General features: G+C 34.1%; 1 protein-coding gene across 2 annotated transcripts in view; it reads right to left on the bottom strand.

Annotated features, from left to right (window-relative positions):
- LOC120627262 (ATP-binding cassette sub-family G member 4-like) overlaps positions 1–23,526 on the bottom strand; it is a 55,240-nt gene extending 31,714 nt beyond the window's left edge. The window contains exons 1-2 of one of the 2 annotated variants that reach the window (XM_039895180.1): positions 23,266–23,526; positions 6,730–6,847 (exon numbers count right to left, since the gene is read on the bottom strand). In XM_039895180.1, coding sequence (XP_039751114.1) covers positions 6,730–6,847; positions 23,266–23,386 — 239 coding nt within the window. In that variant the 5' untranslated portion in view covers positions 23,387–23,526. The remainder of the gene's footprint in view (positions 1–6,729; positions 6,848–23,265) is intronic. The other variant, XM_039895181.1, reaches the window with a different exon arrangement.

Genomic DNA, 23,526 nt, shown 5'->3' on the forward strand with positions numbered 1-23,526 from the left:
GCATGTAAAGCATTTTCTGAATTGGAATGGAGATGCCAGAAGACCTGGGAAGTAGGTCTTTCATATGGCATAGTAAAGAATATTGAGAATGAACTTACCGAGGAAGAGATTTTTAAGAACATTAAGTGTGAAATTGAAATAGTCTCAGTGAAACGTCTCAACCGTCGAGATGGGGATATTTGGGTGCCGAGCGATACTGTGAAGGTTGGGTTTAAGGGCCCCAGTTTACCGAGATATGTTTACCTACTAGATTTAAGAATTAAAGTTGAGAAATACATATTTCCCGTCACTCAATGTTCTCGATGTTGGCGATTTGGGCACTTAAATAAATTTTGCCCGTCTAACAAAATAGTATGCCCGAAATGTACCAAGAACCATGCTAATTGTGAGACAACTTCATATCTGTGTTCCAACTGCTCCGGTACTCATATGGCATTGGATAAAGATTGCAGTGTTTATAAAAAGGAAAAGAAGATACGAGAAATTATGTCAGAATTTAACTGCTCATACAGAAAAGCAATGAGTATGTTCGTCCCATCTTCTCCTCCCCCTTTAGAAAGCTATAACGAATCACTTACAAAACAACGTGTATACGCTCCTGTAAATGAACCAGACGCATTCTCGTATTATGATGATAATATTCATCAAGAACAGGAACCTTGCAAGGCGAATGCAGAATCAAGTACAAAACAGAAAAAAAAGAAAAAGAAAAAGCGTGTTCTGATAGCTGAAAATGTACATGCAGATATAGAATGTTCATCAGACTCTGAAGGTATTGAAGAAAAAGAAGGCAAGGAAGGAGAAGAAGAGAATCGGAGACAGGAGTTTAAATCGTTAGTAGGGGAATTATTGAATAAGATAAAAAACATTATATTTAATAATAACCTTAATTTTACGTCTAAGTTTAGGCACATAGTTAAAACTTTTATAGAGTGGAGCACTTTAGTTGTTGTTAATTATTGTTCAGGTTTCCCTATAGTTAAGAGTATTTTTAAAAATATTTTTGGCAATGGATAATACACCAGCAATAAGTAAAACTGTGAAATTAAATATCTTTCAATGGAACTGTAGAAGTTTAAAACCAAAATTGAAGTGTTTCGAACAAGTTTTAATTAAAGAAAAAGTTCACATAGCTGTTTTAAGTGAAACATGGCTTGAACCAGATGACTTTATTAAAGTATGTGATTATAATATTTTCAGACTCGATAGGGATGACAGTTATGGTGGAGTTGCTATTTTAACACACAAATCAATTTGCGCGCACAGACAATCAGTAACAGGGGTGAATAGTGGAATGGAAGTTATTGGCATTAAAGTAACAAACTGCGAACACATTAATAATATATATTCGATCTATTGTCCAAGCGATGTAACAACGACTCAAAATGATTGGGAAGAGTTACTGTCGATAGCTGGAAGGAAAACATTATTATTAGGAGATTTTAACGGGCATCATGTTAGTTGGTCTAATAAAACTGATAACAGAGGCACCCAAATTTATAATTCCATGTTACAAAGTAATTTTGTCCTTTTAAACAATGGTAGTATTACGAGGCTACAATTGGTAGATAATGAATTAAGGGAATCGGCACCGGACCTATCTTTTGCTTCTTCTGATATTTGTTTGAGTTTTGATTGGTCAGTTACTAATGAGACACTAGGTAGTGATCATCTTATGATTAAACTGAGTACTGCTTTACATTTTGATATAAATATTATTAAAAAACGAAATTTCAAGAAAGCCGACTGGAATAGGTACACCTCTTATTTAGAAACAATATTTTCAAATTTTGATTTTACACATAATATTCAGGAGGATTATGACCATTTTTTATCTCTTATAAATGAAGCAGCCGACGCATTTATCCCAATTATCAAAATATGCACCAACCCGAAAAGCAAGTTTGTTCCCAAGTCTTATTGGACCCCTGAACTATCAAGGGCAGTAGCCATTCGTCGAATAGCTCTTAAAAATTTCCGGCGTAATCCAATACCACGTAATTTGGAACTCCTGAATGAAAAAATCAGACTAGCTCAAAGACTTCTGAGGAAGGCGCAAAATGAATCATGGCACCGATTCTGTTCGACATTAAATGAGGTTTGCTCAGCAACTGAAATGTGGTATCGGATGAAGTGGCTAAAAGGGTACAAATTACCTAGAACACATATAAATGAGGTTACTGCAAATAGTCTATTAAAAAGTCTATGCCCCGATTATGCTAATCGTGAACGACCATCATTTTATTCTTTTAATCAGACATTGGAAGTGTTAATTACATTACATGAGTTAGAATCTTGTATTAAATCTAAGGATACTTCACCAGGATATGATTCCATCTCATATTCTATGATTAAGCACTTACCTTTAACAGCCAAATTAGTATTACTAAATTTGTTTAATAGAATATTAGTATCGGGTATAGTGCCTAAGCAATGGCGGGATATATCAATTATTCCCATACCTAAACCTGGTCGTAGTACACAAAATAGTACAGATGTGCGCCCCATATCTTTGATATCATGCATTTGTAAAATTTTTCACTCTGCTATTACTAAAAGGATTGAATGGTATCTCGAGAAAAATTGCTGCTTTTCTTCAAATACTGTAGGGTTTCGTAAATCACAATCTTCCTTGGATAGTCTTAGTATTTTAGTATCTAGAATTCAAACAGGATTTTGTAAAAATTGTATAACATTAGGATGTTTTATGGACATAGACAATGCGTATAATAACATTGACATTTACAGCCTACTTAATGCTTTGGACAGCCTGGGAGTGGGTTCAATAATTTGTAACTATATTTGGAACTTTTTATCTGAAAGGTATCTGAAAATAAATGTGAATGATATAAGTATAACTCGCCAAACCGGTAAGGGTATAGCACAAGGAGATCCGATGTCCCCTTTGCTTTTTAATGTAGCCACTATAAATATTTGTAAAGTCATAAATAATGTTTATATATCACAATACGCAGATGATTTTGTGTTGTATACTACCAAAAACAGTATTGATGAAGCTGTAAATCAATTACAAAGTGCGGTTAATATATTCGTGAATTTAGTTAGCCAAATTGGATTAGATATATCTACGACTAAGAGCAAAGTATGTGTTTTTAAAAAAGGTCCTTGTAGGCAAGGAGTTAATGTAGTGGTAAATGAAAGAACATTAGAAGTAGTAGAAAACGTAAGATATTTGGGGCTATGGCTTGATAGGTCCCTCAGGTGGGGAAAACACGTGAATGAGACATGTGACAAAACAAGTAAATTCTTAAACATATTTAAAATTTTGACTGGATCAGGCTGGGGAATACACCCAAAACTTCTAAGACAAATTTACTTATCTATTATACGTAGCCGTATGGATTATGCTAGCTTTATTTTTGGTGACAGTAGTGATTCTCATCTTATAAAATTAGATAGGATGCAAAATCAAGCCTTACGTACAATAGGTGGATATATTAAATCAACTCCCACGCATGTTATGGAATCAGATTTGTGTTTGCAACCTTTAAAGATTCGCAGATATTACCTGGCTGGTAAATTTTGGCTCAAGTCAATGTCACTCAAAAACAGTACCATAATAAATTTACTAAATGAATTAATATCATCTAATAATCTGAGTTCATGGAAAAGAAAAAAGAAACCACTATTAACGGAAATACATGATAAGCTTAAAGATATTAAAATTCACCGAAGTGACCAAATTGAATTATTTGCACTAAAAACGTGGGTTAGCAGTGTTAATTTAAAGGAAGCTATTAAAGTAAATATCAGTAGTATTAATAAAGCCAAAAAACAGTATGATGAACGTTATTTAAAAAATGTGTGTGATAGGTATATTGATGAACATTACAATGGATTTTACCAAATATTTACAGACGGTGCTAAAGAGGAAAATTTCTCTGGTGCAGCCTTTTTAGATTATCAAACATTAAAATATTTAAAGTTCAAAATTGATGATAATGTTTGTATTATGTATGTAGAACTTTTAGCAATTCTGGAAGGTTTATCGTATATTTCGTCAATCGATAGGGATAAATTTGTTATATTTTCAGATTCCAGAAGTGCGCTCCAACATATAGCTCGATGTACATCTAATACTAGAAGTACACCCGTAGCTTATACAATTTTGAATATCATCCATGATTTAAATAAACAATCTAAAAAAGTAGTTTTACAATGGATTCCTTCACATGTTAATATAATGGGTAATACAATCGTTGACCGAATGGCAAGAGAAGCAACTTCTGAGGGAGTTGAGATATCGGTATTGCCGTTTTACACGGATTGCTTACATCTGGTCAAAAAAATGTGCTGCGAGTTATGGAAAGAGTTCTTTGACAAGAGATCAAAAGAAAAAGGTATCTGGTACAAGACCATACAAGCTGAGCCTTTGATGACTCCTTGGATTCGAGACACTTCAATGAATAGGAGGGACACTGTAGTTTTGTTACGACTTCGATCCGGACACATTCCATTTAATAAATTTGCCTATTTAATTGGTAAGGCTCCAACACCCAACTGCACAGAATGTGGTGTGGTGGAAGACGTGTTCCATATTTTGATGGAATGTGTTCGGAATGAGTCCATGAGACGTTCCATTTTTAATACAAATTGTATATACCAATCTATTGGCGGTATAAATAATATAGTTTTAGGAAACATATCATCCAAATTATCAAAAAACTTAATTGATTTATATAATGTAGCGGTAAGCTAAATATAATTAGTGGCTTTAACAGAGCGGCATAGTCGCATTGACGACAAAGCTCTTTAAATAAAGATTAAAAAAAAAAAAAAAAAAAAAAAAATGCGGACGAAGACAACAGATACAAAAAAAAAATAGAAAAAAAAATTGTACGGCACCCTCGTTCGCAACTTTTTTTTTTGTTATATGTCGGAGAATGTCCTCTTTTATAGCAATACAATTATGGTGGAATTGCATTATCGTTATTATTAAATGTTTCGTTAAAATGTTGTCTGATATAAAACGAAAAGCCTTAAAACAAGGGCAGCACTGTACTTGTTATTATATTGCCTACGTGTATGTTATTGGTGCGATAACAACGCGACCGTTCTGTTGAAATTTATATAGAATCAACTATTGTGTCGCTCGGGTTACTGTTTAGATGTTATTCATCCGTTGCTACTAAAGCGTTTGATTTCGTTAATTATGTAATAAAACACATTAACAATATTTGTTAAGTTGGCTGTAGCTAAAAATGTTCAAAATCAAAAAAATATCTTTCAGTTTGAAGTAAATAAATAAATAATAAGTAAATATACACATCGCCATCTAGCCTTGTTTTATTGGAACTAAGCTGACTAAAGAATGTTTTAACGAATACCATACATAAATACTTATAAAATTAAAATAAACACACAGATACTGACAAACATTTATGTTCATCACACAAACATTTTCCAGTTGTGGGAATCGAAAACTCGGCCTTAGAAAGCAGGGCTACTGCCTATTGCGCTTATCGGCAAGTAGATATGTTGTGCTGTCCCACAAAACGTGGAATAAGAATGAGGGCAAGAAGTTGTAGTAGTAGAGCATATTGTGACAGAGCTCGTTCGGGGAACTACTACCGCCTTGCTCATTTCTACCGTAAAGCAGTTTGGTTGCAATGCTGCGTTCCGGTTTGAGGGCGTGGTTGCCTGTGCAATTACAGGCATTGATGGACTGATGCTCTTTTTTTTTATTCATTCAATCATAAGATACCGTTTGACGTTAATACGACGTTAATGACGCTCTGAGGATGCGAATGTTGCTCTGTTTATATATGCTATGCAATGCGGGGTCACCCGTAATCCATTACTAATTTATAAAAGCCGATCCCACGACATAACAAGTAATAACAGATTAATGCTGTTTTCAGAAAAGTTTTCTTTGAAATATTTTCAAAGCAAATCAACATATTAAAGACGCAAAAAAACTCCCATTTCAATATCAACGCTGCAACGTTGTCTCATGGATGTACGCAAAAAAACTTGTAAGAAGTAGGTACCTACAACTTTTTTTCGGTAGCTACAAACGGAGTACATAATTATTTACCATAAAATAATTATAAATCTACAAAATAAGAGAAGTTCCTTGTAGGTTTCTACAAATTATAATACTATAGAATAACTTAGATGACCCATGAACTATGGAGGTACAACCTAAATAACGCAATCTATTGAAAGTAATCCGAAGTTGCGCATTTCACGTAAAAGTATTAATTGTCAAATCATCAATATTGACGAAGCACGAATAAAAATACCACATTATACATTGATATTATACTTATAACAAAATTAATATATCACCAATTTTACAAGACAATTTTACGCATAGGCTTGACGTTTGGTATTCGATAATAATATATTACTTTTTTTTTTATGTAACGCTTCACAATTATGCTAACTAAACTAAACCAGATTTTAGATAATAATGTCTACATAATACAAGCTTTCCCGCCGAGTCTGTTTTCGGTTGTTTTCTGCTTTCACTAGTTTCTTTATGAAAAAATTGATCGTTTTTGAACGAAGTTACCAATTTTCTAAGGTATAAAAAATCATGGATCACAGAAACTTAAGCCATATCTATACATGTAAAGGTAATACTCGGATGAAGATTTAATAATGACCGCATAACTTGTTATATTTCTGAAAAATACACTCTCATCTTACTTTCATAACGTAACGTAATAGAAGTATAACTTCAAAAATGGTTAGCCAACTTACGTATACCCTGCTAAGATGTCCATTAGAGAGCTCTTGCCTGCTCCAGACTGGCCTACGATGACGCTCAGTTCGCCTGCATTGAACTGCCCACTGATTGCGTTCAGGATGGTCTTCTGCCCTAGTAAAACAAATATGTTTTTAAAACAATAAATAAATAATAAAATAAATATACTACGACAATACACACATCGCCATCTAGCCCCAAAGTAAGCGTAACTTGTGTTATGGGTGCTAAGATAGCTGATTTATATTTTTTGAATATAATACACATAAATAGTTATAGTATACAGCTAAACACCTAGACTCTGGAAAACAATCATGTTCATCACAGAAGCATTTTCCAGTTGTGGGAATCGAACCCACGGCCTTGGACTCAGAAAGCAGGGTCGCTGCTCACTGCGCCAATGGGCTGTTAAAATTATAAATAATTGACACTGAACATTAAGTTTAATTTGCTACACGAAAATCCCCCGATTGAGACGTTGGAGTCCTGTCTAGTGGTCAGGCTATCGACGCACCGCACATACCTTCCATAATCCACTCTCTACGCACGTTTCGGTACCACACCTCAGTGGCGTGCATAGAGGGTATGCACAGGGTATGCAGATGATATAAAATTAAAAAAAGAACCTCCAGTTCGAGTTATAAAAACTTAAGGATAGGCATTGTAAGAGTTATAAAAAGCCTCTTAAGTATTTATAGTTTCAACTCGAGATTTTCTTCATTTTATATCATCTGCATACCCTGTGCGAGTATGCATAACCTCTATGCACGCCACTGCCACACCTGTATTCACTTTTCGATTTTAATAGAAACCAACTTAAATAGCCACAGTAGAACAGCACCAAAAAACCTGCTTAATCCATATTTTGCGTTCTTATATCGGTTGACAGGTACTATTAGCTAAATTTGGTGTCAACTTAGATAATGAATCGGCCTGCAGAGCATCATTAGATGTTAACGTTACAATGCACACTCGGTAAGTGAGTTTGTCTTAGACCCTTAGCCACAGCCCTTAGCTAACGCGGCTGAAACTGCGGGACACTGTTAGTAAGGATTAGAGACAACACAGATTTGTATGGTCGCAGATTCATCTGGAGTATATTAGTTCAGATCAAACGGAAAAATGGAGTAGACAAACTATACACCGTCAATACGAACTACAAACACATTTTTTTTATTTAACTGTCTTCAATGACTATCAAATTTAAACAGGACGGGAACTTCTCGTTTAACAAAACATTCAAACATGGAACATTCTTTCATTTCTGAAGTCGCTATCAAGCGATTAAATTATTAAAGCGTACTAAATTATTAAATTTAGTACGCATTTAATCCAATAAACACCTAATTTTGAATTGCAATAAAAATATAATCTATCAACAAATACCTACTTGCCTAATTAACAGCATTCAATTGTAATCTTTGAGGAAATAACAGGACGTCATAATACATCATTATTCGTAATAAATAAGCCTTGGTCTAATTACGTACCTACTCTTAAACAACAAGTAAAAATATAACTTTAGGCTTCACGTTTGAAAAATTTCGACCTTCATTAAATTAATTATTTTTATTAAGAATTGCGTGGACTGGCAACAATTTTTTGTAAATGGAGGTTGTAAGATATATTTTATTACTTCATTTTAAGTAGATTACTTGAGTTAAATTATTTTGTGCGTATGTCAATCTGTTCATCTTATTTAATATACATAGTTGGAAAATACAATTTAAATAGAGCACAAACAAATTTTACATTAAATCTTTAGACCTTGATTTTTAACAATTTGGAAAGTCATCAAGTTAGCTATTAAATAGAGGTATAGTGTACGCGTTTAAATAGGTTTCATCTCAACTTTTTATAATAGGTAGGCATGTTATTTTTTGCAGAGTGACTTGCCTCCCTGTAAAATTTTCTTGAATGCAAAAACTTACTTAGTTCCTAACTAATATTCTTATATATCTGAAAAGTCGATAGATGTATGATTTTCTTTACCAATCTACGTATTTTCACCATATTGGGTTTGTCGCGACTTAATAGATTCTATCTATCTGACATGCCCCTAATTGGTTTCTTTACGGGATTGTACTGGATAGCTAACTTGCTTGGCGGCACATCTTTGTCGGTAAAATGGTATCTAGCCTCGGCAGAAGCCTGACATTTGATATTTCCAGATTGCTCTTGCTGGGGATCGTTTCCGCAAACTTCTATTTATAAGACACCGCACACAGCACTGAATAAGGTGATTGAATGAATTAATGAATGAAATACACTTTATTGTACACCAAATTAAAAAAACAAGCATTAAAAAAATATATACAGTTTAAATAAAGGAGAAAAGGTACAATAGGCGGCCTTATCGCTTAAAAGCGATCTCTACCAGGCAACCTATCAAATCAAATTGAGTACATGAAGTTAAGAAGAAGGGTGAGGATGTACACAAAGTAATAAGGTGTCATTCAACATTCAAATTTAAAAATCCTACCTAATGCCAACGCCACATTGGGCCAAAATGTGGACAGCATATTCGTCAGTACAGTCGGGTGAAAATAAGTATCTATTTATAATTGGCTAGGAATAAACAATTAACGAACTTAACCTAACCATTGTGGTTAACAAAAAGTGCAAAATATCTTTTGTTTATGTTTTACGTACTCGTTCTAGATTGCGGCAAATAGGGCTGTCGATATTGTACCAACTAGGTATTGTGATTTCATAAGAATGCGTCATTCTAAACATTAATTAGGTCCAATAAAAATAACATGAGTAGTGAGCAATAAATTAATTATGCAAAACTCTTTGTCGAAATAAGTCTATAACTATGATGAAAAGCAAAAGAATGCATAAAAAATGTTAATATATTATGTGGATTATTATGTATATACCCGGTGGAACGCATAACAGTTATTCGAAGTGACAATCCCATGTAAAAGATTTTTTAGATATTTTGGCAGTTCCTTTGAGTTTAGTTATTCCCTTTTTTTAACCCCCTCTGTGCGAAAATATCTATATATTATCATTGACGTGGTTACTTTGTTCTGTTTGAATACTTTTGTATAACTTTCATTGTTTTTTTTTCCTTTAGAAGTTGATAACCCTAGTTCAGTACGTGTGCACTGAATGCACTTGAGTTCGTTCGTTATAAAGGCTGTTCACATGAATTAATTGTTTTTTTTTAAATAGTAAATTGGGGTTTTTTAAGTGCTATGAAACTTTAATTATTGCTTTTTGTGATATAAATTTGATTCTCAACTTTGTACTACTACAATTCTGTTTTTACTTAGGTTTAAGATGGCTTTACTTAATTATACATTTTATGGTTGTTCATATATATATTTACACATTACTAAGATTAATATTTTTTTCTTAATTTAAGTATAAGTAAGCTTTTAACTTTAAGCATGTAATATTAAATTCGTATAACCTAACTTAATGTAGCCGATTTTGATCTAAGTTTGGCAGTGTATAATATTTGAGATGCTAAATTTTGCATGCCACTCGCTGAAACAAATTAACCGACAAACGATTAAATATTAATAGATTTGCCATACAGAACTCAACCATTTCGAGGCGAAATATAAAATGCAATATATCTCTCTGTCTATGTCTGCAATAATTAATGATTACTCACTGCGAGTTCTTTGTTATAGGAAAATATAGTCAGGAATCTTGCACCTTGTGGAGGTAAACTATGTAGGTAAACCGCCAGTTCTTCCATATAATATGCGATAGCTTGAACGATGTTAGTTAACTTGGTATTTTATTAATTATATTTGTAACTGCTAGTTTGTCTGTGCTCAGGAACAACGTACTTACATGAACAAATTTAAAAAAATGATTTTTACATACACACTTTAGAAGTTAGGGTACATCTTTGGCGTAAGTCATAATTTTTGAATTATTCTTATAGATGTCTTTTTTTGCAGAGTGGTAATTCAGTTCTCAGAGAATATCATACGCATACTTATCAAAAGTTACACGTGAAAGAGGTCGCAGGCAACAACTAGTACAAAATAGCTGATAAAATATAGATTTGATTATAGTCGACATCAGATACTACCACTTACTCATTAAATATAAGTAAAAACGCATCAAGATTCCCTAAAATAAGTTTAAAAAGTACGAGCCGTGTCAATCTTCAGTAGCTTGACGTTTCGTCTTCGATATAGGTAAAATAAGTATTGCTTATTCAAAATATCTTGCTAACGCTAAACGTTAACAAAAACACTACATTCTGTGATGTAGTGTAATATTAAACTCAATATTTATTTTTTAAAAGCAATATTTATCCTAACAAAGTTTTCAAACTATTGAGGAGTCACTTTCCTATGTACCTTATATAGGTAGGTAAATAATGTCTTTAACTTCTATGACCTCAATAAAAAAGGTATCTTGAATCTCTCTCAAGGAATGCATTTCTGGATATATCTTAGACCACTGACGATCTGTATAAAAGTTTAAATTTTCGACCTAAAGATTTTTGATCAGAAAGACGAGCAATTCGACGTCTAAATATCATATGTTAATATCATCCTATTTTAGTTCCGTGTCAGAATAATTCAGATTATTGGAACACTATAGGTATGTTCACAACAAACATGTCACTGAGTAAAATTTCCTGTTACGTGGTAAGTAATGCCGTCAAGGCTGATTATGGCTTCGGATCTATAAAATTACTGTTAGTTAATGGAATAGATGTATCTTATTGAACATCTCAAGTGAGTAAGATTAAGTTATTATAGCAAACATGCAATTTTTCCATCGATCTTAGGTTATACTTTAGACGTTGTTAGGCAAGGCGTAGGCTTTAGTAGGTTGGTTTTTTTAAATATTTAATAGCTTTTACATTTCTTACGAACATAATTCTTCCATTTTCATATAATTTGTAATTATATTTTTCATTTCAAATCCTGTTTCGGACCGAAGCTATATTAAAAGTGCCGATTCTGTTGTACTCAAGTTTTCTATCTGAACTCAGTTCATAGGACTAAAAAATGGCTGCCCTTTTACACGAAGAACGTAATGAGAAGCATTTGTCTTTTTTGTATTATTTTAATCACATAAGTAGGTTACTAGGTACATTTTTTCAGGTGGGATGGTTTACCTGCCTGAATAAAAAAAACATCTTTCCTTTAGATCTTTAAGAACATCTTTTCACACGATATCTTATGTTACGTTATTCTTCTAACGAAGTTGAAAAATAAAGTATCAGCTATTTGTGGTAGAACTTATCAGGGGCAGTACTACCGCCATGCTTTTTTCTGCCGCCAAGCAGCATCCTTAATGCTGTGTTGCTGTCTGAAGGGCTGGGGTTACGAATGATAGTGGAGTTACGAAAACTGTAGGTATAACACTTATGCCTCATGTTTATTATATATACCCGTCGGGTGACACGTTGCAGGACTTCCGAAGTGTTGCCATATATATGGGAGATTTTTTATTTTTACCGGTCCGTAAATTACAGTACAGACTTGTTATGTCGATTATCTCGGCATTTATTACAGCTTCGTTCGCGGGAATCGTTTAACCCGGCCCAAGTCAGTTTAACATACGATGCTAAATGCAAAATTTCGACGAGATCAGTTGTGCATTGATGACGGTTATTTCATTATTTAAATTACTCGGTAATTGTTAGTGGATATTCCAGGATGAAAAGTATCTTGGGGCCATCTCTTAGATACAACCTATAGAAGTTTGTGTGCTTCCGATTTTCACGAACTAGTCTTGGAATATAATGACGGTCGGTGAAGAGAACTTTAGTGTCGTGTAGCTCTATCCAGGGCTCGCTGACTTCTGTGTTTCATAGTCTCTAACCGCTTTTAAATGTTCGGTGACCCGAGTGGCTATGGATCTCTTTGTTTGTGACGTTCTTGGTGTAGTGTGTCGAGCAGTTCGTGAAATGACGACAAAAAGAACTCGAAAGTGGGTGGTCAGATTCTGCCCGTGACATCCAACTTGACATCCCGTACCTAGTAACTAGTCACCACGATACATGCAAATGGGTCGAAATATCGACAAATCCTATATATTATCGTGGTATGTACCCGTTGAACTATAAGGTTGCTTTGTGGTGCATTTGCTACTCTGATAAAGTTTAGTGTGTAGGTAGGCATCAGTATCTACGCTAGTGCATGAGGAAATTCCTGTAAACTAGTCGTAAGTTGGAAATAAATAAATAAAATAAATATTTAAGAAACATTTGAACTATATCTGGCTAATGATTTAATGAGCATAAACAAATCAAACATATTACTTTATGCATTATACAATTTAATTACAGTAACTTGACCGTTAAGTGTACGCATTAGTTAGTACTTACAGTGTTGATTGTGCGATAAACAAGTTAGCACCTAAACCAGGGTATCGTAGGGTGATTCATGCACACTCGTACGAAATTATGAATCACGTGTTTAGCCCATATTGTGTTGATAGTTGTTGCCCGCAACTTCATCCGCGTGTAATTTTTAATACGTACATTTTCCTAATATAAAATGTTTATCGCCTATGGGTCGTGGTTCATGGGTGTTTATCTATATATTATAAGTAATTATGTATATTAATCATAGAAATTATTCATCAGTTATCTTAGTACCCATAACACAAGCTGCGCTTACTTTGGGACTAGATTGCGATGTGTGTATTGTCGTAGTATATTTATTTATTATTTATTAAAAAAACAACTATTAATTTAACTTCAGATTTTAATGTTCTTACTTCATAGGATTTAAACAGCCTATTTAAGACTATATATAATTTATGGATTTTCTGTTCCGGTCTGTTGACAGACTTCGGGCGTTGCTAGTTACCACACCCTGTCAATAAAGATTTGCTGTGCCGCCAAGCGATTTAGGGTTAAACTGATAAGGGGGATATGGATTCTGAAGAACGGTCATAGCTCTAACAGCTCGCAGTAGCAGTGAAACTTACTACCATCTCAGACTTTGCTCTCTCTTACCACAAGGTGTGGTTGCAGGCAAGTCCTTTTACATACAAAAAGCTTATAGATTCTGACTTTAAAAGTTTTCGCGTGAACGGCCGTTAAAACCTAACCTAACCTAACCACGCACATATTCAAATATATTATGAGGTACATTTCATATGTTAGTATAGTACCTATAAGGATATGTCTGAAACCTAACGCTATTTAACTTGTGGAACAGCAATGATAATAATTTTTGAGCATAGTTTTTGGATGAGTTAAAATAAAATTAATATATATTACTCAAACTTACACAGTTTTTTGTTTTATTTTCATGTTAAGCCTTAAAGTGTCTATTGTCACGCTTATTTACATAACATACATAATAGGCGATAATTTTGTGGCAAATGATGTTCTCCCTGCGATATATTCTATAATAATCTGTATTGTGAACTACTTATTGTTGTACTGATTACCGTTCATTAATATATAAGACAAGCGACTAGCGGCGACCTAGTCTGCACTGAAAAGGCCGTATAACGACACATAACAAGTAGAAAAAGAAGAAGAACAAAAACTTTTTTGCATTTGTATAACATACAGGAAAAGAAACAGTAAGGAGTATACAGTACACAATGAAGACATGCAAAGGCGGCCTTATTGCTGCAAGCAATCTCTTACAGGTAACCTTTGTAGACAGGACTATACCAAAGTGTATAGATACAAATACATAGATTATTTAAATAAATGTACGTAATACATAATTAAATTATTAATATAAATATATAACTATAACATTATAAATGTCAATGTAAGTTGGGTTGTTACGCTTTCACGCAAAAACTGCTTAACCGATCCTCATGAAACTTTGTACACATATTCTTGGAAGTGTTAGAAGTAATATGGGATTATTTTTATCCCGACATTAAGCTCGGTTCCTTTGGAAGAGGGGATGAAAGTGTTTGACGATTTAACACCATAACTCCGACAAATTATAACCGATTTAAATAATTATTTTTTACTATAGAGTATATATATGTGTTTAATTTTGCCCGAACTTTGTGTAGATCTGATGAATGTGGTTGGAGATAAAGGACAGAACTCCTCAGCGGACAGCAGCAAGCCTCTCATTTAAGGCTTAACGATACTGAATACTTAATTTTTTTTTAGAACAGCAACTAAATTACATGCCACATCAAAAACAAAATCAAACGCAGACGAAGTCGCGGGCAACTGCTAGTAATATATATATGTATTCAGTGGCGTGCACTTTTTAAATGCACAAAAGCACTGCATACCCTAAAATTTAAATATAGCTCGTATACGAGGAGGATTTTATCCATTTTATGCAATTTTCCTACTGTATGCATACCCTGGTAAGAAACCCAGTGCACGCCACTGTATGTATTTAAGTAGTAAGTCAAGTATCTAAATATTCGAACTAAAACTTGTTTTACTGACAAAGTGAGTGCGTATTGGGTTTGGTAAAACCTTACTCTCCATTTATGTGTTGGTATTCAGCGGCGACTTTGTTTGTTTGTCGGTATGTACTGCCACCCCTTTTTGTGCGCAACAGCCTTTGATATAACCAGTTCTAAATTATATATTATTTGTTTGTAGGCTCGTATAATAAGAGCAAGGCACTCGCGGTCTGATAGACACAGAAATGCATGCATTTATAATATTAGTGTTATAATATAAGTTTTTAAGAATCCCAAATAAAAACTTTAAACAACGTGGCACTCCCATACCGACGGCTTGTTTCATGGGATCCTCTGACGAATTTGACATTATATGTGATTCCTTGGGTTACAGTAAGGAATTTAGGTTGATTGTAACATATTTTCATCCATTTGCAAGTGTTATCACCCCGTTTTGCTAACCGAATGCGCATAATAATTATGAATTATTGGAATAATTTATTAAAACGTGTTAGAATTAACGTTTATAGCGTATAGATTCATTACAATCGGGTAAAAGTTTCGAGACCTCGTACGTAAAAGTAACTACGTGCAATGAATGAAAGCGTTTTTTTTTTAATTTTGACACCTTTAAGAAATCTTTCTTCCAGAGATCTAAATATGGGTCTTAATGAAACTGGCAGGTAAATTACAGTTTTAATTCAAGTTAAGTGGCTGTTAAGACACTTCACTGCGTATCCACCAGAAATTTCTTAACTTTTGTAGCTAAGAATGTGTGTTATCATCAACAACTCATTACCGAATCAATACAAGGCAAGAGTTTCCTCTAAGAATAAGAAGCGTTTAAGCTGTAGCCCACCTCGCTGGCCCAGTGCAGATTGGTACACATCACGCCTTTGAGAACATTAGCTTTTCTTTCATTGTTATACATTATCTTAATATATATAAATCTCCTGTCACGATGTTTGTCCGCGATGGACTCCTAAACTACTTAACCGATTTTAAATGAAATTGGCACAACGTGAGCAGTCTGGTCCAACTTAAGAGATAGGATAGCTTAGATCTTTAATTATAGTCGCAATTTTATTTTATTGCAAATTATTTGTCTATAATTAATTGACAGTCACATGTTATATATATATATAGATATATATACTACTATACTCATTTAAGGCTTAGCAATACTGAATACTTTAAAAACAAAATCAAACGCAGACGAAGTCGCGGGCAACAGCTAGTATATTATAAATGTATAAGTGATATTTAATTACAAAAAACAGCTCTCTAAAACGAACTCTAACATTTTGAAGCCTCGTGCGGCTTCAAGAACTTAACACGTAGTTATCACCGTACGGTACGTAGCTACGGTAAGGACATGTAGGGTATCTACCAATAAGGATCCTTTATCTATATAGCTAAGCTATGTTTCTTATCTAGAGAGATGCGTAGGATGGAAGCTGATTAAATGACCTGAGGATGCTCTAGAAATCGCTACATAACTTAGCATTACTGGAAATGGTCACATAGTTTCGTGACCTAGCTATGACCGTTCAGTGTTTAGCTTCATCGCCACCACTGGTTTGATAAGCAGAGCTTTTTAGGCCAGGTTCGCTCGGTTCTATCACCACGCTTATTTTTGTCATCATGCAGTATTGCTGTGTTCTGGCTTTAAGGTGGTTGTTGCCGGTGTTATGGTCATAAATTAATGACATCTGCATATCGTCTGCGAAAGGTGCAGACGTCATTTGTGGGATTGAGTATACGCTTTTATAATATGATTCCTGAGGTAATTTTGGACCTACCAATGCATAAGTTTAAAGAATGTGTTAAAACACATTTATAACAGCGAGGTTATACAATTGATGAGTTTCTTAATGACAAGGTTGCTTGGAAGCCTCCGGCTCCGCTTGCATCTCTCACAAGATAGAAAAATGAATGTTAAAATGTAAAATGTAAATTTTTGATGTTGGAAAAGAGCAACTGCTGAGTTTCTTGCCGGCTTCTTCTCGGTAGAATCTGCCTTCCGAACCGGTGGTAGAGTCACTACACACGGACAGACTTGACGTTTCAAAAGTGCTTGTATTAGGCCTACTTGAAATAAATGAATTTTGAATTTTTTGAATTTTGAATATTACAAGCAAATAAGCCTTAACATCTACCACTAAGATTGATGGACACAGCCTGTGTCGAACAGGGAGGCACTTTGTAGGACGTTTTCCTTGATGAGTGTTGCTCTGTTTTTTTTTAAATATATATATTAATAGCGGGCAAACGAGCAAGTGGGTCACCTGATGCAGCACCAGAGGAGCCACCGAGGCGTTGTCGGCTTTTATAAGGCGATTTCTGCTTGTAGGCGATGCCTTTCATCAACATTAGGCCATCGGCTTGGTCTGTCTGTTATTACTATAATAAAGCACAGTGTGCTGTGATTTGTGTAAGTTCATATTTTGAAATGGCTTAATAATATTGCTTGGCTATTTTTTGGTCATGCACAGTGTATGCAAAAGCATTCAAGGTAAATCAACATGCATAAAATTTCCGCATTTCGTACATAAATGTCTTTATGGTCGAACAAAATATCAAGTGGAATATCAACTAACATTATTCTTACTTTTGGGAATGATGAAATGAAATTTATAACTTTGGGAATATATTAAAATCATAATATAATTAAATAATGTCAATGATGTCATAAAATGATATGTTAATAAAACAGTTCTCGATAGATACCAGCCAGCGTTACTAACAGTATTATTTTAATATTGTTGACGTTTTGTTTTAGGATTATAATGTTTGTTTGTAAGTTATTGTCTGTCAAATAAACTGGAAATGTTAGCGAGGCCCTTGGTATGTTTGGTATACGCATGGTATAGGTACGTTAGCATTGCTCATTGATCATTACTTTGAATTAGCTTTTCGCAGGCGTTACTTATATGAGCCCGGAACTCTGATTACTTGACCAAACTAATATTTTAAAGTTTGAGTAGATACGTCTAGGTATAAGTGCTAGAGAGACAAACTTTATTTATGAGCATGCCAAAGCTTAATTTTGTACGGCCTTTTAAGTCGAATTTATAACAAATAAGGGATCGCTTAAAGTTTCCTAATATCGTTTGTTAAGTTTCAGTTTTAAGTAAGGAACTTTTTTTGATAAGCTAATTATGAATAATTGATGATAGACATTTTCTAAAATAGTTTTTTCAATATCGATCTACGTCTTTACTCGTGTTATTTAAGTACCTACCTATATATTGTTGCCAATACTTTTGTACACCAATCTTTAGACTAAACTGACTTTTCGACAAGTAGTGCTCTCCTTTTCATTATTCTTTTGTGAAAAAGTGACCCTTGTTATTTAACCTGTACATTTATTTAAGTTTAGAGAGTTGCAAAGAACCCTATATGACCGAATTGTCACCATTTTCATTTATATTATAGTGGTAGATATCGTTCGTTATCGCCAATTCGTATCGTTTATCTTCCCTGTTTCTGTCAATTTAGTGCGTGTAGGTATAACTATTATTGCTTGTAGAGAATTGATTTTTTGGTCTGGACCCACTAATATTAATAAAATTAAAGTTATAACGATGTTATATGGATATGTTTTCTCTTTTACATAAAGGCCACAAATCAGATTTTAATGAAATCACACAGTTATGTAGCTGACACACTATAATAACATACACATTGCTACTCACATTATAAATGCTAAAACTAACTAAGCAATCAATTAACTTGATTGTTGGCATAAAGTTACTTGAAAGGACGGCGAGTAGCATAGACTACTTTTTATCTCAGGAAAAAAAAGGCCATAAACGTGGATGAAGAAGGCGGGAAACAGCTAGTAAATTGGTTAAAAAAAAAATACGCGCCAGAAAGTCGAAATAAATTGAGCAATCTGAGAGGTCTTTCTTGGCATGTGCTGCATTAACTGTTGTTTGAGTTAGGCTCAGATACTGTGATTATGGACTGTTTTGGACAGTCCTTTAAAAATTCAGCAGCAGTATACACGAGATTAGTTATCCTACGTCTTTTACGTGGAAGCTATTATATTTATATATATTAAAAAAAATAACTATACATTCATACTGGATATTATATTTACAATGCATATTTTGTAGCATTAAGTTAATTCTTAACAAAACAAATACTTTTATCGCTATCTAAAGAAGATAAACTTTGTTCTCTACAGTGGGTAATTAGGACAAATAGTTTAAAAGTTATCGACAATATTTAGCTAAAACGTCTTGGTAACATAGAATAGGTACTGCGGCGGGCACGGCAGGGAACGATGCGATAAAACAGTTCTTACTCAACTTAAAATTAAATAAGAAATTTTACGTTGACCGAGGTCGCGGGAATCTGTAATTTTTAAAAGCTCTCGAAGAAAAATGTGTTTCAAGGTTAACTCTTAAGCTCGATATTATGTTTGTTGAGGAATACAATGAAATGGAAATTACGTTAAGGTTTAAATTATGTATTACTGAAATCAAATCAGTATCGGAGCAGCTTGGGTAATAAATATTTCTCCTCTATGGACAGGGGATTGTGCCTAGCCATAGCACATTAATAGGTTGCTGTTATCACTGCTATTTAAATCTTTACTAGAAATTTTAGAAACAGAACTAACAAAGTTATGTTCAAAGTTTAAATTACCGTGACGCGTTCAATGGTGTATGATGTATCTATTTAGTGTTAAATTGATAAGAGGATATTAATGTATAGACTCTCAAACTTCCCAACATAAATTTTTATCTTCTCTTGTAGTATCTGGCCATCAGGTTTTTAACCGCGGTGAATAAATAAACATCACAAATAAATACCTCACTCAAAAACACCTTATCTAACGCAAATATACAAATTTTATCGTGGCTTTTTTGATATTCAACTACAAGTTAGCCCTTGACTGCAATCACACCTGGTGAGTCAGTGACGATGCATTATAAGATGATTACGGGCTAACCTGTCAGGGTACCCCATTCGGTTTCTACGCGACATCGTACCAGAAAGCTAAATTGCTTAGCGGCATGTCTTTATAGGTAGGGTGGTAACTAGCCACGGCCGAAACATCCAGACGAATTAATTGGTACTAGTTATGTAGTAGAAAACAAGGTATCGCCCTCATTAATTTGTACAAAATATAAGTATCCTTTTCCCTTCTTGAATAACATAACTATAAATCCTATTAGCTCCTTCAAACCTTTAACTCCTTCAAACTATCGACCTATCTCCATTCTTCCCTTTTTGTCTAAGGTTCTTGAGCGTGTTGTTCATCAACAACTTAGCCTCTACTTAACAAGGTATGAGGTCTTAAGCCCATTACAGTCAGGATTTCGGCGTGGGCATAGCACAGCTACGACCTTAATTAAGGTATGTGATGATATTCGGTACGCTGTTGACAATAAACTCCTTACAGTTATAGCTCTCTTAGATTTTAGTAACGCATTTAACACTGTCGATTTTGACTTGCTTTTGGCTGTCTTGAGGATGATAAATTTGTCACCACTTGTTGTCAACTGGTTTCAGGGATATGTACGTAATCGACAACAGTGTGTACGGTTGGATCATAAATTATCTTCCTTCATTTCTCTTACTTCTGGAGTGCCTCAAGGCGGTGTTCTCTCTCCTCTTCTTTTTTCTATCTATATAAATTCGATTTCCTCTGTTATATCTTCGTCCTATCATTTATACGCTGATGACTTGCAGATTTATGTTTCGGCGACCATTGATGATCTTGCATATGCGATTGAATCTCTCAATACTGATTTGAATAATATAACGGCTTGGTGTCGATCCTTTGGTCTTCGGGTAAATGCAGATAAATCTCAAGTAACTATTATAGGCAGTAGTTATTTCCTTTCTTCCATATTGTATAATAGTTTACCGCCAGTTCTCTTTGATGGTACGGCTATTCCGATTAGTACTTCGGTCAGGAATCTTGGACTCATTATAGATAATACTATGTCTTGGGTACCACACGTTTCTCAAATGAGTCGCAAAATTTTTGGTGCTGTTCGGTGTTTGGGGCGGTGGAAAAACTTTTTACCTATTAAAACTAAAATTCTTTTAGCTAATACATTATTACTGCCTATTTTGGATTATGCAGATGTCTGCTATTTGGATTTATCTGAGACCATGCTAAACAAACTTGAGAGGCTGCAAAACTTGTGTATACGGTTCATTTTCGGCATACGTAAATTTGATCATGTGTCTCAGTATCGTGCTCAATTGATGTGGCTACCAATTCGTTCTCGTAGAAACTTACACGCTCTTTCTCTCCTTTACTCCATTTTATATTATCCACAAACTCCACCATATTTGAAAGAGCGATTCACCTTTCTTGGTAGCAATGTTCACTTAAATCTGCGAGCTAATAACGACAGCTTGTTACACGTTCCTGCTAGTCGTTCATTGGCGTATGGCAATTCTTTTACGGTAAAGGTGGTTAATTTATGGAATGAGCTGCCAAGGGACATAAGACAGTCCAAATCATTAAACATCTTTAAATCACGGTTAAAAGACTATTTCCTGTCTAGTATGTAGCAAAATATCTATGTATTTTATGTGTATGTTTAAATAGTAATATGTATTTAAGTTTATATATTGATATATATATATATATATATTGATATTTATATACAAATATATAAATATATGTTTTACTATATATATGTAGTATTAGTATGTAATGTTTATAATTAGCACAATTTAATTATTGCACTATCCCGTTTTCTCTCATATGTTTCTTCAACCAAAGGTTGTCTGGAGGAGATCGCTCCAAGCGATAAGACCGCCTTTGTGCATATGTATAGTTTTTATTTTTTATTTTTTTGTTAACCTGATTTTATATTTGTATGTGCAATAAAGACTTTTTCTTCTTCTTCTTCTTCTTCCTATATAAATGTTATTTTAAATTCCCCTATAGGTACCTTGGTACGTATGAAGTGCTTTTAAACATACATACAAACAAACCTCAGTTTTATAATACCAATTAGGAACTTCCTAGTATGGATTTTATTGTATTGTCTTATTGTCTTATTGTACGAACTATCATAGTTTAATCCGCAAGTGTAAGTAGATAATTACGACAATAAAAAATAAAATGGTAGGTACAGTTAGGGTACCGGCATAGAGACGTTTTTACCATAACTTATTCTTACCTCCAATATAAACTAGTCAATACCAATACCATAGAAATCAATATTCTATAATAGGTAGTCTATTTTTAGAAGATCAATACTTGGAGTACTTGGAGGTAGGAGTCGATACATATCAATATAAAATTATAAATTCTTTATTTCAAGTAGGTAGGTCCAGATTATTAAGCTCTTTTGAAACGTCAAATCAGTCTGTTTGTAGTGACTCTAATAGTATATAGGTCAATACCTTCTTATACACTTATTTAATTTTGGTTTAAATTAAAATATCTAAATCAACAAAAAAAAGATGATTATAATTATGTAGGCCGGTATATAAAAAGCTTTTGTTTTTGATTTCGAAAGAGGTAACTGACTCTTTAAACCTACAGTTACACCTTAGCATAAAACCACCGCAAAACACACATTTTTAAAATTGTTGACTTCCTTGTGTTCTTTTATACCTATCTCTGTTTGTCTAAGCTTCATTAGAGAAGATCTGAACCAATTTTGAAGGGATTATCTTAGGCCTTCAAATCCATGTCCAGTTTCTGGTACACATACCTACCTACTTAAACGTTTTGATGTATTGGTCATGGTTTACAAAGGGATATTTTATCAATTCATTGTACCTGCCTACTCACGGGAAATGAGACTACAACACATCAAGTCGCAGGCATCCGCTAGTTTACTATTAGCTTATATTACATAAATAAAAGGCCGTTGACACCGACCATAGTGAACAGTGAGCATTGAGTGAATATAGTTCAAAATTTAAGCAACCGGGTGGAAGGTAGATACCTACTTACTTAAAGTAAAAGTGGAGTCTGCTTTACCAACTTAATTAATATCTTATGCAATTAATTTATATTTTATTCGCGAATTTAGTTAACAATTAAATTCTTTGGTGCGTAATTAGTATATAGGTAGGTACCTACTCTTTTTATCATCGAGCGTACGATAATAAACTTAAAGATAACTAGTGTAATGATCTATCATTTGTTAATGAGCTAAATAGTACGATGTTTATCACTGAATATTATGTAAGGGTTCGCCCACCTCCAGCCAAGAAACCATGTCGAACTTTGTAGTAAACGTCTTCGAAGGTGATGTTTATAGAATCCTCCGCCAGCGACGTCGAATTAGTCTCTTGGGAGTCCGACTGGTTGTCGAGAGCCATGGCCACTGACACTAATACAAACTACACTAGAACAAAGACTTCGTATTCCATCGCGCGGAGCGAACACAAAGACTCGTGTTGGACGAAAACAAAGAGCAATGGAGCAAATACAAGTCCGACTCGCCTGAGCGCCAAGGCGA

The sequence above is a fragment of the Pararge aegeria genome, chromosome 11, assembly GCF_905163445.1.
Source record: "Pararge aegeria chromosome 11, ilParAegt1.1, whole genome shotgun sequence".
Taxonomy (NCBI): domain Eukaryota; kingdom Metazoa; phylum Arthropoda; class Insecta; order Lepidoptera; family Nymphalidae; genus Pararge; species Pararge aegeria.